General features: G+C 42.2%; 2 protein-coding genes across 3 annotated transcripts in view; both read right to left on the reverse strand.

Moving 5' to 3' along the window:
- PKD2 (polycystin 2, transient receptor potential cation channel) overlaps positions 1–2946 on the reverse strand; it is a 42583-nt gene extending 39637 nt beyond the window's left edge. For both annotated transcript variants that reach the window (XM_075201966.1, XM_075201959.1), the window contains exon 1: positions 2216–2946. In XM_075201966.1, the coding sequence (XP_075058067.1) occupies positions 2216–2786 (571 nt within the window). In that variant the 5' untranslated portion in view covers positions 2787–2946. The remainder of the gene's footprint in view (positions 1–2215) is intronic.
- A 6853-nt stretch (positions 2947–9799) lies between these two features.
- Positions 9800–14476, reverse strand: DMP1 (dentin matrix acidic phosphoprotein 1). The gene is made up of 5 exons (XM_075201980.1): positions 14372–14476; positions 14201–14268; positions 12883–13062; positions 11419–11571; positions 9800–11005 (listed from the first exon to the last, which is right to left on the reverse strand). Exons 2-5 carry the CDS (start codon positions 14252–14254, stop codon positions 10787–10789), a joined length of 606 nt encoding a protein of 201 aa, XP_075058081.1. The 5' UTR covers positions 14255–14268; positions 14372–14476; the 3' UTR covers positions 9800–10786.
- Between the last annotated feature and the right edge of the window lie 5385 nt (positions 14477–19861).

A 19861-nucleotide genomic window follows, 5' to 3' on the forward strand; every position in this document is an offset into this window, starting at 1 on the left:
AGGTGGAGGTCCTTTTGAAGTGTGGGGGAAGTCTAGATCATATATCCCCTGACAAAAACACTATTAGATCTAGGGGTAAATGTATCATAGTGCGGGTTGTACAAGTCGCAGAAAATCGGCGAGATGACAGCTTAAATTTAAAGCGGCGCTGCCTTGTAAAGGGAAACTTCCTTTTACAAGGCAGTGCCGCTTTAAATTTAAGCTGTCATCTCGCCGATTTCCGGCGACTTGTACAACCCGCACTATGATACATTTACCCCCTAGTGTTATACAGATCTAATAGCAGCTCACATGACTTCTATTCCTAACAGTGCTAGGGGTCTATTAACTATGCTGTGATGAGCCAAAAATCTGGACAAAACAGGCGTTTTCTCCAAAAATGGCCATTGCAGCTCTTTGTTTAATTTATCAAGAGATTTCTCCTGTCTTAACCTTTCCAGTGCTGGTCATTGCAGTCCCCATAGACTTCTATGGGGACAATGATGCGATCCAATTAAAAAGCTTTGCTTTTAACCCATACTTGCCTACTTTTAGTTTGGACCCTCTGGGAGGGGGCGGGGCACGATCCATTGCGTCATTTTGGCCCCACCCCCGTCATTAAATCACCGTTTTGTTGCGGAGCCATAATGATGCAATTCACTGAGAATCCCGTCACTGAGGCACCCATCCTGCCCGCTTCACTAGGAAGCAGGCAGAATGCGGGAGATTTGCCTGCTCTCCCGGGAGACCTACCGGGAATTCGGGAGTCTCCCAGACATTTAACAACGAGCCTAAAAAACTAACAACATCTCAAGATGGCGCTAGCTTACCGTTTTATTGCCGCCGGAAATGCCTCTCTTCGTCAACCGCCGGGTCAGATCCTCCATTCGCTGACAGTATTAGGTTCCCGGCAGAGGTGGAACTAGTGAGCTGTGGGCACCTGTGCAGTAAGGCGGGTAGAAGGAAACCGGAACCCCTCTGCATCTGCCATGCAGCGGGCACCACTATCTCAACGGCCCCGATGCATGGCACCTGCTGCATCAATGGTAGTTCTGCAACTGGTTGCCGGTGAAAGTGGTTTTAATTAGTTTGGATGGGGGCAGTATGCAGCAATACAAAATGATTCTCACTACCGCCCTCTAACAACCAATTATTAAATGGAACCCTTAGTGTGCAGGGGAGATCATTAGATCCAGCTCTCAGTCTGCAGCGCTTCCAGCAGTAATACAAAACAAATTATATTAGTAAAAGTAACAAAGAAAGAATACTGAAATAAAAAATGAATCAAATTTCTTCCTTTCCCATATAAAACTACAGCAATCATTGTGTATCACACTCATAAATTCATACAAAAATGTGTGTGTGCGCGTGTGGTGGGAGGGTGGGGGTCACAAGGAATAGTTGTCTCCCCAAAAAGCACATGTGGTGACAACCCCACCCCCATATTTTTTTACCTCTGTGCTATAGCAGCAGAGTCAGGGTAAAAAAAAACATAAAATAAAAAGACATGCTCCTGGACCCTATGACATCAAACCTTGTATAAAGTACACATCTGCCGCATACCTATACACAGGAAAACTAGCTTATTACATTTTCTTCATAATTTTGCCTGTTTGCAACCTACATAATGCCCATGAAATACAAAAATATATTTGTTTCATAATGCTGCCAAAAGCAACACCTACTAGTTTGTACACACAGGCAGTAATTTTTATGCATTCAATGCGCACTCCTAATGCTAATAAAGTGTGCTTAAATGATGATGGTTGAAAATAAACAATTTAAAGGGCCCTTACACACACACATACGGTACTTACTGAGAAGCATTGTAATTCCTTTATTTTCAATGTTATCTATAGTGTTAAGAGAAGAAACTTCTAACTTCTTTAGCCAGGGCTGTTATTCAAAGCCTATATGTCAATAAGAAAACTGTATAAAATTGACTGATGTGGCTTATAAAATTAAAAGGTTATTTATTACCTGTGGAACAGGCATATCCCCAAAATGTAAAAATTATCATGCCAGTGAAGGGTAAAAAAAAACAAAAAACATCCCATCATGAAGTAGTTAAAAAAAGGTCAGCAACACTAATCAATTCTCAGAATACTTGTATCCTGTTAGAAGTGATAGAGATGTCACAGAAACAATCACTGCTGACAGTACTGGTGAATTTCACCTGCACACCGTAAATAAATATATGCAAGTTATAGTGCGAGATCAGGTTATTCTTGCTCACCTCTTAACGTGTGTAGGATTCTGCCAACCCCATCCTGCCCTTGAGATGGTTCAGTGCCCTGGCCGGGTCTGCCAGCTGCAATGCCAGGGTCCCCTCTTCTCCGGCGACCCCTCTGCCCCTGGCTGCCTATGCTATTTGGATCATGATGATATCCAACCAGCCCGGTGCTACCTCCACTGCTTGAGGACACCAGAGAGGAAGACCTCCTCCCAGGTCCAGCAGAAGGATGCCACTCTACATCCATCTCCACCACCATGCCTTCCTCCCCATCCTCTTCCTCCTCCATCCCGTCTTCCTCAGCTTCAAAGCCTGGATTGTCCCTGCTCCACGCCTGCCGGGAGCATGAGGATAGCGGAGATGGGGTAGATCCTCCAGGGGGCAGCCTGAGGGCTGGTGCAGAGGGCAGTTCTTGCCTGGGTATAGTGTCCATCTCCAGCATGCCTTGGGGTTGTAGGCTCGGGGAGGATGCAGCTGGCACTGCCCTCTCCTGATCCTTCTTTTTCCGCTTCTTCCTCTCCTCTCCCTCCAGCTCCGGCGGTGGCTGAGGCTTCACTCTGCTTGGGTTCACCATGCTGCAGCGGGGTGAGGGGGCAGCGCAAAACTCTTGCACTCCTTGGCCCCAGCTCCAGCAGCCATTTTACTATGGACTTTACTTTTTCTTTAGGGTCTTTTTTTTGCGTTTCCCTTCTGTAATCCCCGCCCTCCGTCCTCTCTCTCACACACAGATCCGTTATCCTGTGCGAGGAGCAGGAAAAGGCTGTACACACAGTCTGGCAGCTCTGTCACTGCGCCTCCCTCCTTCACTTTTTAACTCCATTAAACTTCCCAAAGTTTAACCCTTTCATCGCACCATTCTTCATTTTCCATGAATATAAAGAATTATCTAACCCATGAACACTGTCTGTCTGCAAAAAGAGCATTAGGGTTACAAAACAGGTCATTTCATGATTAACTAAACCAAATTTGCATTTTAACATGAATACATGCAATTCTGCACAGAACAGTAACTTAAAGCACAACTCGATCTGTCCCAATTGTAAGGTTTTTGTTGTTTTTTTTTCCTATTAAATAAAACAGCAAAACTGCAGCACGGTGTTTTCCTTATTTGGGGGATGCAGAAAATCTGTTTGTTAGGGTGGTTACTAGGCAACAGTGCAAATAACCTTAGTTCATTTACAGGAGCTCCTAGTTACATGCAGATAAGTCACCAGCCAAGACCTGCAACAATGGAAATCATTTAAACTCATAATGGTTAAACATAAAAATGGCTGAGCTGTTGTACCCTGTGTTGCATACATTTTCCCTATTTTTCCCTATCAAGAGGTTAACACGGTGATAACTGCTATCTCCAGAGGTAGTCCCTGCTGGCGATAAAATTCACTGAGTTTCTCTGGCGATAACTTCCCCCCAAAGATTGCTACATGTACCAAAACAGTCTGTCTTCTGCTATCGCCACCTCATTTGAATAAAGCATTTTTTAGGTGCACACCATGGACCTGATTCATTAAGGGTCTTAAATGAAGAGGTATCTTATTTCAGTCTCCTGGACAAAACCATGTTACAATGAAAGGGGTGCAAACTAGTTTTCCATTTTACACATAAGTTAAATACTGACTGTTTTTTCATGTAGCACTTGCGATTTCTTTGCCCCCCCCCCCCCTCCCCTCCCTTGGCTTCATGGTGCTTAAATAGATATATTTGCAAAATATATTTGTATCCGCAATTCTTTGCTCTAGCTTGTCTTATTCTTTATCTCCTTACAACTACACTCCATACCTCCCCAAGCAACTACCTTTCTACCCTCTTGGCTCAGCTGCTTTAGTATCCTCCCCCTCTCCCACTCCCATGCCTCTTGACCTTCTGCCCTCCCCTCCACACTCCTTATACTCTTTCCCTAAAAATCCAAATAACCCCCTCACCAGATACTAGCCCACCCCTTCCCTCCCCTCAGATGCCGCACATCTCACAATATTTCCAGCCCACTCTATCTCACTATCTACTATATGTTTTTTCCACCTTACTCACCCTCCTACTATACAGTCCATCTTCGTGCTGTAGTCATCTACCATCCTCCTGGTCGTGTCTCCCAGTTCCTTGGTATTTTTGCTGCCTGGCTCTGACATTTCATATCCTCGGAGCTTCCCTCCCTTATCCTGGATGATCTTAATATCCCTATTGAGAAACCCACAGATGCTACCACCATCATTCACAGCCTCAGGCAATCTAAATCAAACCTCTAAGGTGAGTATACATATGCATCACCTCTTATTTGGGAGTACATAAGCATCATCTCTAAGTTGGGTGTACGTTTGTGTCACCTCTATGTTGGATGTACATCTGCGTCACCCCTAAGTTGAGTGTACATATGCATCACCTCTAGGTTGGGCGTATTGCCTCTAAGTTGGGTGTACATATGTGTCACCTCTTTGTTGGATGTTGCATATGTTTCACCTCTAAGTTGGGTGTATTACCTCTAAGTTGCGTGTACATATGCATTACCTCTACATTGGATGTACATATGTGTCACCCCTAAGTTGGGTGTACACAGGGGTGTGGGAATGCTACTTTCTGATGTCATTGTAGTATTATTATTATTATTATTATTATTTGTTTATTTATAAGGCACCACAGATTACGTAGCGCTGGGTACAGAAGCAAGTAACAAATAGATGAGATAATACATGTAAGTAGCACAGATGAGCGTGAGTAATGCTATAGGGACTCACACAGAGTGCAGCAAAAGACGTGATGGGACGTACGAGGAACAGGAGACAGAGGTGGGACAATAGGTAGAGAGGACCCTGCCCGCGAGGGCTTACATTCTAAAGGGAGGGGTAGTGAGAGACAGTAGGACCAACTGGGAGAATAAATTTAGATGGCAGATGCGGAAGAAGAGGTGATGGATATAATGGTTAGGAGGTGGTAAAATAGGCAAGCTTGAAAAGGTGAGTTTTGAGTGAGTGTTTGAAGGATTGAAGGTTGGGGGAGAGTCGAGTCAGACGGGGTAGGGGGTTCTGGAAAATTGTGAACCGCACTGGGAAAACCCTAATAAAGGAAACCAAAGATACTTATAAGGTCATAAAGAATGAGGACTAATATATATATTGAGTCTCTGGAAATGGTGCACCCTCACATATAACAACATGTGTTAGCAGACAAAGTGGAAGGGAGAGTATGTATTGAGGGGCACTCGGAGGGTTGAGATAATGAGGTGTATGTACATAAAGTAAAAAATAATAAATCTTTATTGGTATTCATTAAAATGCAAAAATTCCATTTATAATCTCAATAGTAATTCAATGTTCACAAAATTAGCAGTATAACCTGCTATACTGTGTTGCTGTATAGTATAATTTAAATAAGGATAAAAATATCCTGTATATAGTACTTCAAATTCCTTGAGTCTCTAAACTATCAGTGGCAAGGAGTCTTATGATAATCTTATAATCCTTCCATAGTGAGCTGTTACGCTAAGGATTATATGTCAGTATGTAAACATACTAATGTTAATTAAATCCAAATTAAATTACTGTAAAAACTCCTAAAATCAAGCCTGCCTTAGATAGTTAATAATCGGCAGTATAATAAAGGGATTGATCTAATAAAATCTTAAATTCCCCTCCTCTTTAAGTAAAATGAAACAAATGTCCAGCTATCTATAGGTCTGAACTCTCAGCGTCTATGAGATCCGGAAAGGTATTATGAGTAATGCACCCGATTGTATTATGCCACCATAGTGAATAGAGGAACCCGCTGTGAGTAACTTACCATATGTAATCAAAGCTGCGTGTCCAGGAGAGGTCTCCCTGTGGAGGAATCTACCCAGAAGCCGCTGTAAGTAGCGAGTATAATTGCATAGGAATCGCTGCTAAGTTAAAGATAGTTGTGTATACTGTAGCGATAGCGTAGCGTATCCCTAGCACTTTATATATAAAGGTAAAGAGACAGCAGAGCACAGAAACGCCTAACGCGCGTTTCGCTAATTGGCTTTATCAAAGGCAACCAGAGGCAGCCCTTCAGTATGCTATTTAAAGCGTGTAACCATGCCTTCAATGTGACATCAGTCAGGGGTAGGGGGTTCCAAAGATTAGGGGCAGCACGGCAGAAATCTTGGAGGCAAGCATGGGAGGAGATAATGAGAGGTGAATTGAGGCGGAGGTCAGAGACGGAGCGGAGTGGCCTGGGTAGGTATGTACCTTGAGACAAGGTCAGAGATGTAAGGGGGAGAAGTGTTGGTAAGGGCTTTGTAAGTGAGGGTAAGGAGCTTGAACTGAGTTCTGAAACGGAAAGGGAGCCAATGAAGGGATTTACGCAGAGGAGAAATGGAAGAGATGTGGTGGGAGAGGAATATGAACCTAGCCGCAGCATTGTGTATGGATTGAAGGTTAGAAGTGCTAGAGTGAGGAAGACCAGGGAGAAGGTTGCAATAGTCGAGACAAGAAATGTTGAGTGAATGTACCAGGATTTTGGTTGCTTCCTGAGAGAGGAAGGGATGGATTTTCATAATGTTACGGAGGCAGAAGTGACAGGATTTGGTGAGGGACTGGATTTGAGGGGTAAAGCTGAGGGCTGAATCAAGGGTGACTCCAAGGCAGCGGGCTTGGGTGACAGGAGAGAGAGTTATGTTGTCAACAAGAGGGAGATATTGGGAGGGATAGCAACATTGGCAGGAGGAGAGATGATGAGCTTGGATTTGGAGATGTTGAGTTTCAGGAAGCGCTGTGTCATCCAGGTGGTTACAGTAGAGAGACAGCTACATACCTGGGTTAGGACAACGGGAGAGAGGCCAGGGGAGGAAAGATAGATTTGCGTGTCATCAGCATAGAGGTGGTATTGGTGGTAGAGGTGGTATTGGAGGCCAAATGATTGAATACGTTCACCAAGAGAGGTGGTGTATAGAGAGAAGAGTAGATGGTCAAGGACAGAGCCTTGTGGGACTCCAATAGAAAGGGGAAGAGGGGGGGAGGAAGAGCCAGAAACAGACACACTAATTAATTTTTATAGTAAAATAAACAATGAAACTGGTATTGGCCAATCCTTGGAACACTGACAAAAATTAACTGTCACTCACCGGACTGTGAGTGCCATTTCTCCTGTGTTCAGGAACCGTGGCCGTCTGCCATCCTGAGGGTCTGCGCATGTGCAGCCCTTATGAAACCTTCAGTACCTGTTGCTTTTAATTAATTGGATGATCAGGCAACCCTCCCTATTTAAACCACCTGTGATCATTACCTAGTTGCCTGATCTTGGAGTCTCATTCCCCATGAGCCTCTGAAGGTGTTTCTGTGTTTCCTCGTGTATTCAGCTCCAGCTGATTCCTGTCTACTACGATTGTGGTTTCCAGACCACTTCAACTCTCCTGTGTTCATCGTGTATGCACTTAGCTGATTCCTATCTGCTACTGCTGCTGGATTCCAGACCGCCTCAACTCTCCTGTGTTCAGCGTGTCTGCTCTCCGCTGCCTCCATTACTACTGCCGGGTTCCAGACTGTCTCAACGCTCCTGTGTTCATCGTGTCAGCTCTCCACTGATTCCTATCTGCTACTGCTGCCGGACTCCAGACCGTCTCTACTCTCCTGTGTTCAGCGTGTCTCCCCTCCGCTGCCTCCGCTACTACTGCCGGATACCAGACAGCCTCAACTCTCCCGTGCTCATCATGTTTCCAGTTTTACTTACTACTGCTTCCTGAGTATTGCTCCGTTGATTACCGGTTACCTTTCGTGTGCTGCACCAACCTGATTACCGCTTCCATCCTCCAGTGGTCTCTCCTCCTGCCGGCGTTCAGCCGTTCAGGTATCCCTGCACTTCTCCTTGACAGCCTGCTCTCCTGAACCGCGGTATGCATACTTTCCATTGACTTTGCTATTGTATTGCATATCCGTCTGGACTGTGTTGTGTTCATCTCCGGAGTCTTCCATCTACTGAAGCTATTGTTACTATTGACTTTATTTCCTATTACCTGGATCTCTATAGTGACTTTGTATACTTCAAGCAGTGCTTGTCAGTTATTATTGTATTGTGGTTATCATCGTGGGATCAAGTTCCATGTGCCCCGTGTATCCTCTGTATTCCATTCATCTCCTCGTGCCCCTCCTCACATATATATAGCAGTGGTACAACTTGCTGAACGCAGACCACTGACTCCTGTTTCCCATTGGCACCAGTTTCAAGTATCCTCTCACATAAGCAGTGGTACAACTTGCTGTACGCAGACCACTGACTTGCCCGTTACCTACTTGCACCTGGAACCCATTCCTTCACTATAGACAGTGGTACAACTTGCTATACGCAGACCACTGACTTTCACTACCTCCTCTCTACTCCTGGACATTCCTCCTCACTATAGCAGTGGTACAACTTGCTGTACGCAGACCACTGACTCTCCTCACGTTTACTTGTCCATCTGGTTCCTCGTGTTCATACATCTAAGTCATTACCAGTTGCTGCTAGTCATAGACTTTCATTGAGCATTCTCTCACCATCTGCTGATTCTCCTGTTCCGTTGTCACCCTGCTACCAGAGGACCATAGTACCAGCTATATTACTCTGGTAAGAACATCATCTGGTGATATCCTGGACAAAGACTCCTAGTGCCCGTGACATTAACATAAGATTAGGAGTCTTTGTATATTTATAGTCACTGTTGTAAAACGAAATACAAACGTGAGAAAAAGGGGCTCCAAGGCCTATAGTAGTCCATGGCCTTTTGCCTCCCCATGAACATTTTTGTTCCTACACCTCTGGGTGTATATATGCATCACCTCTGATTTGGGTGTATTACCTCTAAGTTGGGTGTACATATGTATCTTCTCTAAGTTGGGTGTATGTATCTCCTTTAAGTTGGGTGTATATATGTGTCACCTCTAAGTTGAGTGTACTCATGTGTCATCTCTATGGTGGCTGTACATATGTGTCACCTCTAAGTTGGGTGTACATATGCATTATATCTACGTTGGGTGTACATATGCATTATATCTAAGTTGGGTGTACATATCCATTATATCTACGGTGGGTGTACATATGCATTTTATCTAAGTTGGGTGTATATATGCATTATCTCTAAGTTGGGTGTACATATGCATTATATCTACGTTGGGTGTACATATGTATTATATCTACGTTGGGTGTACATATGCATTATCTCTAAGTTGGGTGTACATATGCATTATATCTACGTTGGGTGTACATATGCATTTTATCTAAGTTGGGTGTATATATGCATTATCTCTAGGTTGGGCATACATGTGCTTCACCTCTAAGTTGGGTGTACATATGCATTATACCTACGTTGGGTGTACATATGCATTATATCTAGGTTAGGTGTACATATGCATTATACCTACGTTGGGTGTACATATGCATTATATCTAGGTTAGGTGTACATATGCATTATATCTAGGTTAGGTGTACATATGTATTATATCTAAGTTGGCTGTACATATGCATCACGTTTTTCAAAATGACACAATTTAATATTCTAAAAAAAATATTATTATTTCTCCATATCCAACATTTTGAACAGTATATGCATACTTATTAATTATCACAGTGTTCTATTAAATTATGCAATTAGACACAGAAAAGAATTACTTCATTTGAATATTTATTAACCACCAACTTAAAATAACAACATTGTGATAATTATGTATAGAAGATTATAGAGATAGTGTCAGGAAAGGTATGTGGAAATTACAGGTATTTCATTTCTATAAAGTCAAGTATTAAGGCATGCTGTAGAGAGCTTTGTATTTCTGCACTGCACAAGACACTGGAGATTGCATATATGTCCCTAGTGTTATAGAAGTAGTCTCTAAAGGAAGAGTTAAGTAAACATCAGCAGCAGATACAATAAACATTCATGTCCATATATTATTATAGCAGGACTTTTTGGAGCTAGTACAGTAATAAAGCATTATGACAGGCCCAGTCACACACATTAACTTGTTGCATTGGTTCTGGAGATGTGGTAGTAGCACCATTGACATTTTTTTGGCAGTATAAACAACATCCTATATGACAGAATAACTGGTAAGTTATATGCCTTTAATAGCCCTTCTGTGATACATAATACCAGTCTCAAAACATTAACACTGGACAAAGTTCACAATATAGCAAAGATTTAACCTGCAAATGTAATTTACTGCAATTTACCGTGATTTGTAATTGAAAGAAAAAGAGAAAACTTGTGCTTAACCAATATTGGTATTACCACCACAGATCTCCATTGAAGATTTTATAGCAGCTAGAGGCTTTTCACACAGAGGCTTGAGCCTGTGTCTGGGATCCATGCCACCATTCAGTGAACAGAGAGCAAACTGATGTTGAAGAAAGTATTGGTATTAGCAGTGACAGAGAAAACGGTGCTCGCTTTATCTATTATAAGGCTATCAGTTTGTTTACTGGTAGCATTGCTAATCAGCTTAACATCACTTTGCACTCTCTTCTGTTTGGTGGCATGTCAGATATTGGCTCAAACGTATGTAAAACCCCAATAATGAGCAGACACATTAAACAATTCACATATATAGAAAGACAGAGGATAGAAGTAATTGTCATTTTAGGTTGTGATGTTCAAGGCTGGAATATAGGTGTATTCATTGTTCTTTCCTCTGAGCTCTCTTCTGATGTATCTGGTACGGCTGTTGTTCCCAGAATGCTATGCAGAAGTTTGAGCTTGGTTCTGTGCTCATGGCTGTCTTCCTCCGAACTCTCAGATGTTCGGGACTGTGTGCTTGTACTCTCGGTGGTCACACTCTCGTCAGTTTGCTGTGAGGAGCTGCTATGCACATTCTGTTCACCATGCAAAAATAACAAATATATTCTGGTTTTATTTGGCTGGAGTAAAAACCCACTGATGTGCAATACCTTCATGTTATCAACATTTTCATCCTTTGACAAATTATGTTACATTTTTAAGAAACAAAAGTTACGAGCTGTGATATTTAATCATTGTAGTTTGCAAACATCTATCGAAATGCATGTTGCAAAAAAGAAAATACTCTATGCTAGTTTACGGTAATTATTAATATAGTTCATAGATTCATGTCATAATCAGTGGTATCAGGGGGATCCAAAAATGTTTTAGATTTTAGTATGACTTGCCATGCAGGTCAAATGTGTCCAGTGTAATATGTCAACAGTGAAAATAGTGTAATATGTCAATAGTGAAAAGTTCTTATGCCATAGAGCATTTGGCATATTACCTGTCCAGCAGCACGTCTTTTGCGCAAACTATCCCCTCTTATCTGGCCAGCTGTTGTCCCATCAGCAGTAGGGGCAATGTGGACTTCTTCCGAGGAAGAGTCGGAGTGTGAATCTGATAGGGATGCACTGTGGCTTTCACTTGAAGTTGTATCCTATGAAAAAATACAGCATTAAATATATGTACACAGACAGAAAGCTACACACTGACCATACTTCAAAACTATTTAGAATGCAGCTCTATGTGTTCTTAGTTTATTTTTCTTTTGTTGGTGGGGTATTGAATATACAGGTCATTTTTCATATCCATCAGTTACTACAAGTGAATGAACCGCCCCCCATAATAATAATAATAATAATAATAATAATAATAATTGTGCTAGTTTGAAATCTGTTCATGCATTGGAGTTTCGGTGCTGTCCCAATAGGATTGAAAAGGTGTATGGCCACATCCATCAGTCCTGCGAGAGGCATTCAAATATATAAAGCCTTTTTTAAAGTATTCCCTCTCCGCTATCACCTTTACAAAAGGAGGACTGCGTAGGTACTTGTACCACCACTGCCCATGGTAGATAGAGGAGTCACTTTGCAAATCAGAAATAATAAATAAATACACATGTTCTGGATAGACATGTTCTAGATTAACAACATTATATTTGTATATGTTTCTCAACTGCTTGACCACATTTGACTTTTCATCTTGATGTTATTAACCACTGGATCTCTATCTCTTTTTAAAAAGAAAAAGATTCAACTCTGGAAGCTTAATGTATGAGTTGGAACAGCGGGTATCAATCTGGACGGAGAGTGATGCCATGGCCTGTCAACCTGCAGGTGATCATTGCTAATTGGCCACATGTCTGCCAATCGGTGTCGGACCTTTACTGTATTACACACAGTATAAGCAATGGAATGCACGGGGAAGGAAAAGTGTCTGGGATGTGGATGGAAGGAGAGAATGGATAAGAGGAGTGCGTCAGGGAAGAGATGGGACAATTGAGTGCATGGAGCAGTAGAGGGAGCCCTGAACTAGAGGCAATATGGTTCATTAAAACTAGCACCATAACACATTATTTAATGTATTGACATAAAAGTGGATGATGGGGAAGGCATGTGCTGTGTGTGTACTGTATTATAGGATGATCCTGAGCATGACAGACATATCACAAATAAAATCATTTCTGTAATAATGCCACAATGTTACAGTACATACTTTTCCATAGGCAAAAATAGACACACTGACATCTACAGGTAATAGCAATGTCTAGTTAAATAGCATATCATAGACTACCTATATGGCCGCTGTCTTGTCTTAAATTATTCACCCAATATTTTATTATAGAGATATATTAATTACATGATTAAGTGTGACTTTGTATACAAGTCTTGCAGAATGTGAGTGATAACTGTTAGACACTGCAACTTGTTTGTAATGCATCCTAAGTTTACAGCCTGTAGCATCTTACCCGCACAGCAGCACGTCTACGGCGCAGACTATCTCCTCTTGCTGCATATTCTTCAGTGGTGATATCCTGACCCGCTGTCGTCAGATTTAGAGAAGGGGTAATACTGACTTCTTCTGACGAAGAAGATTCTGAATGTGAATCTGATATAGATTTACTGTGGCTTTCACTTGAGATTGAATTCTGAAAAACAAAAAAAAAAAGATAATCAATTAAACATGCATCTACCACAAACAACCCATATTTCATAACTGTTCAAAATTCAGTCCTATGTGTTTTAGGTGGTGGCGGTGAATTGGCATAAGTGCCTGGAATGACCCATAGCCAATGGTCGAATAAAAGCTAGATAAAAAATCAGAGCAGCACTACATTATCATTTGGGATAGATAATAAGTGGTTGTGATGATCTCTTCCACTCTTCCATTGACTATTGATTTGACACTCAATGCTTGTATACTTTTTTTTGTTAGTGGACATGTTTTTTACACAATTATTATACTATTAGTTTGGTAGCTATATGGTTGTGTGTGCATATTACACATATTCTACATACATGCAGAATATCATTTTGTGTGTCAAAGGGAGTAGATGAATCCCCTCATGAAAATCATGTGTCATTGGATAGAGTCTAGAAATGTATAACAAGACATGCCAGCCATAATATGAAATAGGATACTCAGATCGTGTTGTCATACTAGCCTGGTGAGAATAATCTGAGTCTGAGAAATGAATGTCATAAAAAATATATCTTTCTCTCTTTGCGCATCCGATTTAAGAAATGGATAAGGTACATACACGATTAGAAAATAAACTGTCAATATTGTGTGAACAGTAAACATCATGAAATGTAATACCTTACAAAAACATTCATATAGATGGGAGGACATACAGATGGGTTAATGGTAATAACACAAAGGTGATCAAGAGGAAAGCAGGAGCTATGTGTGCCTTATTCAAGGATAAAACTGGTATATGCAAGAAAACATGGCATATTACACAAGCAGGGGTGGACCTAGCCATTATGGTGTCCCAAGAAGAAACTAAAGTGGCTATACAAATGGATACGACGTCTCTGGGATTTCTCAAGATAAAGTCTTTTCATTTACATAGGTGTAAAACCTTACATGGCATTGTGATGAGCCGAGGGATAAAAAAATGAAATCTCACAATATTTACACATATATTACACTGACAAGCCGAGTCTAACACAGAACCATACATTATCAATGGCAGTCAAGCAAATTGGAATTATGCTGTGATTTGAGACTATAATAATTTCAGGATTTAAAAAGTACAGAAAGAGACAGAGAGAGCTACTTACGGACAATGCACAGGTCATGCCTATGAGGCAAACGATGAGCACAGCAGTTTTCATTTTCAACTCAATATCTGTTAATTAAAAGATAAATATTAATAATATGCATAGTCTATGTCCTTTGCTTCAAGAAATAGATAATCAATATGAAAAAGAGCAGATCTTACTATGTAATACCTTAGCTTGTCTTCAATCCAGATAAGACTGCAAAGCACTGGGAGCTCTTCTCCAATATTCAGTAGTGGAGTGTGTGTCAAGCAGAAGTAATGTTTTGCTGTGGAATAGCCCAGGACTCGCAGAATTTAAACTGTGTCCACAGACATGAACAGCCAATCACAGCCAGGATAGGGATGAGACACAATGAGGTTTCTGACCACCTGATCTGCCCACACTCACCCACACTTCCCTCTGGTTTGTGGTTTTTATGTCAACAGAATGTGAAGGCTTCTGCAATAACATTACTGTATAATTAACTAGCTTTATTCAGATGCATACTATTTAGCAATATGTAGGAAGCTTAAACAGTGATTTGATTATGTTTTTCTGAACAGATTACATTGTGGTCAATGCATCTACCTGTCTCGATCCTTTTGAAGGAAATTATTCTAGATGAGTAATATAGTTTAACATTCAGATATGTAAGGTCAGGATTATTAGACTAGAAGACAAAAATAATATACAAATATACAAATACTTGATAGCTTATTTGTACACTGAAATTTAAAGTTGATATTTGTGTGCTACATGAAAAAACAGTCAGTATTTAACTTATGTGCAAAACAGAATACTAATTTGCACCCCTTGCATTGTAACATGGTTTTGTCCAGGAGACTGAAATAAGAAGTTTCTCAAGTTAAGATCCTTAATGAATCAGGCCCCAGATCCACAGTGCATCGAATCTGCAAATGACAAGTTATCAATCGCCAATTGCTGTCTGTGCGCCTCTATATATAGAGCCTCCACCCATTTGCGCAACAAGATGGCTGGCATTACAAAATTAACTCTTGCCTCTGCTGAAAAGAATAATAGAGCTAGAGGAATTGCTTATTACCAATGGTGGAAATGGGGCAGTATACGGAGGCATAACATACTGCCACTTCTCCCACTGCCGCTCCACTGTGATCTGACCTAAATCCTTTAACATCGGGGTTCCCTCGTCCCTCTTCATCTCCTAATCAGACTCAGTAGAGCACACAGACCAAAACGTCTCCTCTGATTCTGTGTTCAGATAAGTTAAAATGAAACACCTATGACCCGGGCTTGAAACTCCAACATTCCTGATGTATGTCCCTGGCTCATTTTTGGATCAGCTCTTCCAGCAGTCTGAATCTCCGGGATCCAGCTGCCCTGCACTATACCACCTACTGCATCAGCCTCCTCAACTTACTGTATGACCGAATTGAAGCGCACACTGAGCTTACCACCAAGCTTCCTACCACCAATCAGCTCGGTTACAGACCAGCTTCCTGACAACGTTCTGCCGCCTGTAGCACCTACAGCTGTGGATGTGTTTCAGTGCTGCTATAGCAGGAGTGCATCCTCCACCGGTATTCTTCTTTAGTTGCCTCTCATTAGACACGATTTCTGCTACATGTCTTAATTTCTTTATGCCATGCAGCAGGGGAAGTCTGAGGTACCAGAGGAGATTTTAAGGTATAGGGGGCAGGGGCGCACACAGGGGTCGTTGCTGGGTCTCCACAAACCCCTCCCCTAAAGAAGTGCCCCTACATAGCGGCACTGTACTATACAGCATCCGCGGCGCTGTCAAAGAAGCGTCCGCGGCGGTGCTGTATTGTATACAGCTCCGCCGCGGATGCATGGCGCATGCGCAGCAGCTCTCTCGCTTCTTTTTTTTTTTATTTGGGTGCGTCCCTGGGGGGGAATACAGCAGGAATGGAAGTGGGGGGCAACGACCAGAAAAAGGAGAGTGGTTCCACAGGAATTTACAGTCATAGATTGTGGGGAGATTTATTTGGGGAAGGAAATCTAATATGAATTTCATATTGTCAAATTCCATTCACTTATATTTTCCATACTGCCACTTCTAAATCTCCACTTCGACCACTGCTTTTTTCTATGAACTAGACACACAATGTAAAAGGGAAATGGGAAAAAGATTGTTGTATGGAACAAGATTTTAATATAAGGTGATACGATTTCGGATTCCTGTGTGCCTGATTTAATGGGAAGCCGCAGGACTGTACAGAACTCCAAATGGGCATGAAAACTCCATCCCCAAAAAGGTACAATTTTAAACAGAAAGAAACACAAGTAATATGGAATCCTGACAAGAAGCTGCAAGTTCACCAATGCAGAACAACACTTGCAATATATATATTTGACATGAAAAAATTGAATATCTGGTATCTCCTCATTGTCTTGAGTTTTAGGTTACAAGAAAATGCAATACATATATACTGCAGTAGAATACCTAATTTCCTTGAGTTTTAGTACATAGGGGGATATATCAAAGGGTGTTTTCAAACCGCAATTTATATTGCATCTTTTTGTGCAAAATCCAAACCTCATAATCTAGCAAAGAAAAAACTGTACGTAAAACTGCATTTTTTTTAAAACTGGCAGATTGCAGATGTAATCGCTGGTTTTGTGACCTGGGATCAATATAACCAGTGCAATATATCAAGCGGCAGTTTACAAAACTGCACTGAAAACCACATAAAAAGATCCACATTTTTCAGAGGTTCTCATTGGTCAAAATACGTTCATTTTGAATATGATGCCTATACAATGGTGCCTGATTTAGAGTAGATTGCTAAAATGCGGCCACAGTGTAGTTGCAAAAATTCTATGATATGTACAACTTTACATACATGCAGGGCACAGATGTGACAGTCATCATCAGCAAATGGACTTGCACCAGGGCTATGGAACACACCTAAAATTTTAAAATTCACATCATGAAGATATGTTAGTGAAAATTGGATGTTTCGCCAAGGTTAAATCAGGAGCGAATGCTTTTTGCATAATGTTTGGTTTGCAAGCCAACAGTTTGCTATAAACAGCACACAGTTTGTTCTATTAAAACCACCAGACATCGGATGCAATTTTATGCAAACCACCAATTAATAAATAATGTAGTTTGTGTTTGAAAATGACATCCAATTCATGGTGGGTTTAAAATCGCATAATAAACTGCACTTTGATACATCCTCTACATAATGTGGTAGTCGGAAGTCATTAACAATGGTGTTTTCATTTCTCAAGGCCATGTGCATAGAGTAAAGTATATTCCTTATTCCCTAGGTTTCTACAGTGCCCTGCAAAAAACAAAATAAAGAAATATGCAAGTGGCCTGCACAGTGGCGGACGGCCCGCCGCTTCACATGTTGATCCGCTTCCTCTTTAACTGCTTGTGCGACCCCCATGATGCGCAGTGACATGCGCGCCACAGGTGGTTCAAGAAATGGAGTTGCGACTCCGGCCGCAGCAGCACCTCCTCTCATCTGTCTGCTCTGTCTGAAGGGTCCGTGTGCTGACTCCAGAGGTGAGTCACCATGCACATAAGAAAACAGAGCTGTTTATGTGTTTCATGATAATGTGTGTGTGCATAATGTGTGAATTAGGGGCCCTACTGTGTGACATAATTGAAACTGGGGGACCCTAGTGTGGCATAATAAAACCCTTGGCCAGGCCCGGCGCTTCCATTAGGCAACGTTAGGCAGTTGCCTAGGGCGCCGGGCTCTGGAGGGCGGCACTGAAAAGGGGGACCCAGTGATAAATAAATGCTCTTGCCCGCCCGCCCGCTCGATCGCTATAATGCGGTGCTGCACTGTAGCAGCACCGCATTTTAAAATTTACCCGGCGCCTGGCAGCGGCAGTCTTAAGCTTTGCCTAGGGTGCCGGGCAACCTTGCACCGGCCCTGCCCTTGGCCACTATTGTTTGTCATAGTATGAACTTTGGGCACCACTGTGGGGCATAATATGAACTTGAGGCATAACTGTGGGGCATAATATGAACTTGGGACACCAGGGGCGCACGCAGGATTGTTAGGGGTGGTTCGCCCCACCCCAAAAAAAAAAACAGCGAGAGAGCTGCTGCGCATGCACCCATGCATGTGCAGCAGCTCCGTTTCGGCAGCACTGTACTAAACAGCAGCCGCGGCGCTGTCAAAGAAGCGTCCGTGGAAACCAACAGGCAGGAAACCGTGAGGAAGCCTGTTGCTGAATGGGATCCCACAATGCTGTGCGCTAAGACAGGAAGTTATTTCCTCTGAATGGCACCTGCCAACTAAAGGTAGGTGAGGAGGCTGCACATAGAAAACTATAGGGAAGGGGCTGCACATAGAAAACTAAAGGGGGGATTGCGCATGCAAAATTTTAAGGAGAGGGCTGCACATAGAAAACTATAGGGGGGACTGCACATACAAAATTATAGGGCAAGGGCTGCACATATGAAACTATAGGGAGGGGGCTGCAGATAGAAAACTATAGGGGGGACTGCACATACAAAATTATAGGGAATGGTCTGCACATAGAAAACTATAGGGAAGGAGCTGCACATAGAAAATTATGGGGGCGGGGGCTGCACATACAAAATTATAGTGAGAGGGCTGCACATAGAAAGCTATAGGGAAGAGGCTGCATATATAAAACTATAGGGAGGGTGTTGCATATAGAAAACTACAGGGAGGGGACTGCACATACAAAACTATAGGGAAAGGGCTGCATATAGAAAATTATAGGGAAGGGGGCTGCACATACAAAACTATAGGGAAAGGGCTGCATATAGAAAACTATAGGGAGGGGGCTGCACATACAAAACTATAGGGAGGGAGCTGCATATAGGAAACCATAGGGAGAGGGCTGCACATACAAAACTACAGTGAGGGGGCTGCACATAGAGAACTATAGGAAGGGGTCTGTACAGAGAAAACAGTATGGGAGGGGACTGCACATAGAGAACTATAGGGAGGGGACTGCACATAGAAAACTATATTGGAGAGGGCTGTACATGGAAAACTATGGTAGGCCCTCAGTGAGAGCTAGACAGGAGCAATTAAAGACATGGAGGGGGGCAAAGGGAGAGACATGAATGGGAAAATGGGAGAGATAAGAAGGGGGCAATAGCAAAGATATGGAGGGGGGTAATGGGAAAGATATGGAGGGAGCGATGAGAGAGATGTGAGGGTAAAAATAATACAGAATTTCTCTTTTTGTTTTTTGTGAATGCTGACCCTTTACCCTTAATTTTAGATCATAGGTGCCCCCGGGTTTTTGATACACCAGCCCAGCCCCTTCCAAGCCTTAATCCAGCCCTGCTCACATGAGACCTCATGTAGTGCTATTCTGTTCAACCCAGATGGATATCACAGGCACCACAGAATCAGGATCATCAGCACACGTGCCTAGATGGATAGGAACAGCAGGCAACAGACTAATATGCTAATGTAAAGAGTACACATAAAAAAAAAAAAATTATACTGTTAAGTCTTAATTTTTTTGTTGTTTTCTTTTTCATGTAATGACTTTCATTATCAATAATGGATATTTAGGAGGAGGGTACTACACCAGAGGAGAGTGATAGGTTGAAAAGGTGAGCAAGGTAGGAGCACGCAGTGGGAGAGAGAGAGCGAAGGAGGTTAGAGGGGATGGGATCGAGAGGACAGGTAGAGGGTGGGGAGGAGAGAATGAGGCTGCGAACTTCTT

The sequence above is a fragment of the Mixophyes fleayi genome, chromosome 1, assembly GCF_038048845.1.
Source record: "Mixophyes fleayi isolate aMixFle1 chromosome 1, aMixFle1.hap1, whole genome shotgun sequence".
NCBI classification, from domain to species: Eukaryota; Metazoa; Chordata; class Amphibia; order Anura; family Limnodynastidae; genus Mixophyes; species Mixophyes fleayi.

What these genes read in the sequence shown, in the direction of transcription:
- DMP1 (XM_075201980.1), bottom strand. Translation starts at nt 14,254, where the DNA reads ATGAAAACTGCTGTGCTCATCGTTTGCCTCATAGGCATGACCTGTGCA. An exon ending in GCATGACCTGTGCATTGTCC is followed by an intron (nt 13,063 to 14,200) that starts GTAAGTAGCTCT and finishes TTTGTTTTTCAG; the next exon opens with AATTCAATCTCAAGTGAAAG. An exon ending in GTAGACGTGCTGCTGTGCGG is followed by an intron (nt 11,572 to 12,882) that starts GTAAGATGCTAC and finishes ATTTTTTCATAG; the next exon opens with GATACAACTTCAAGTGAAAG.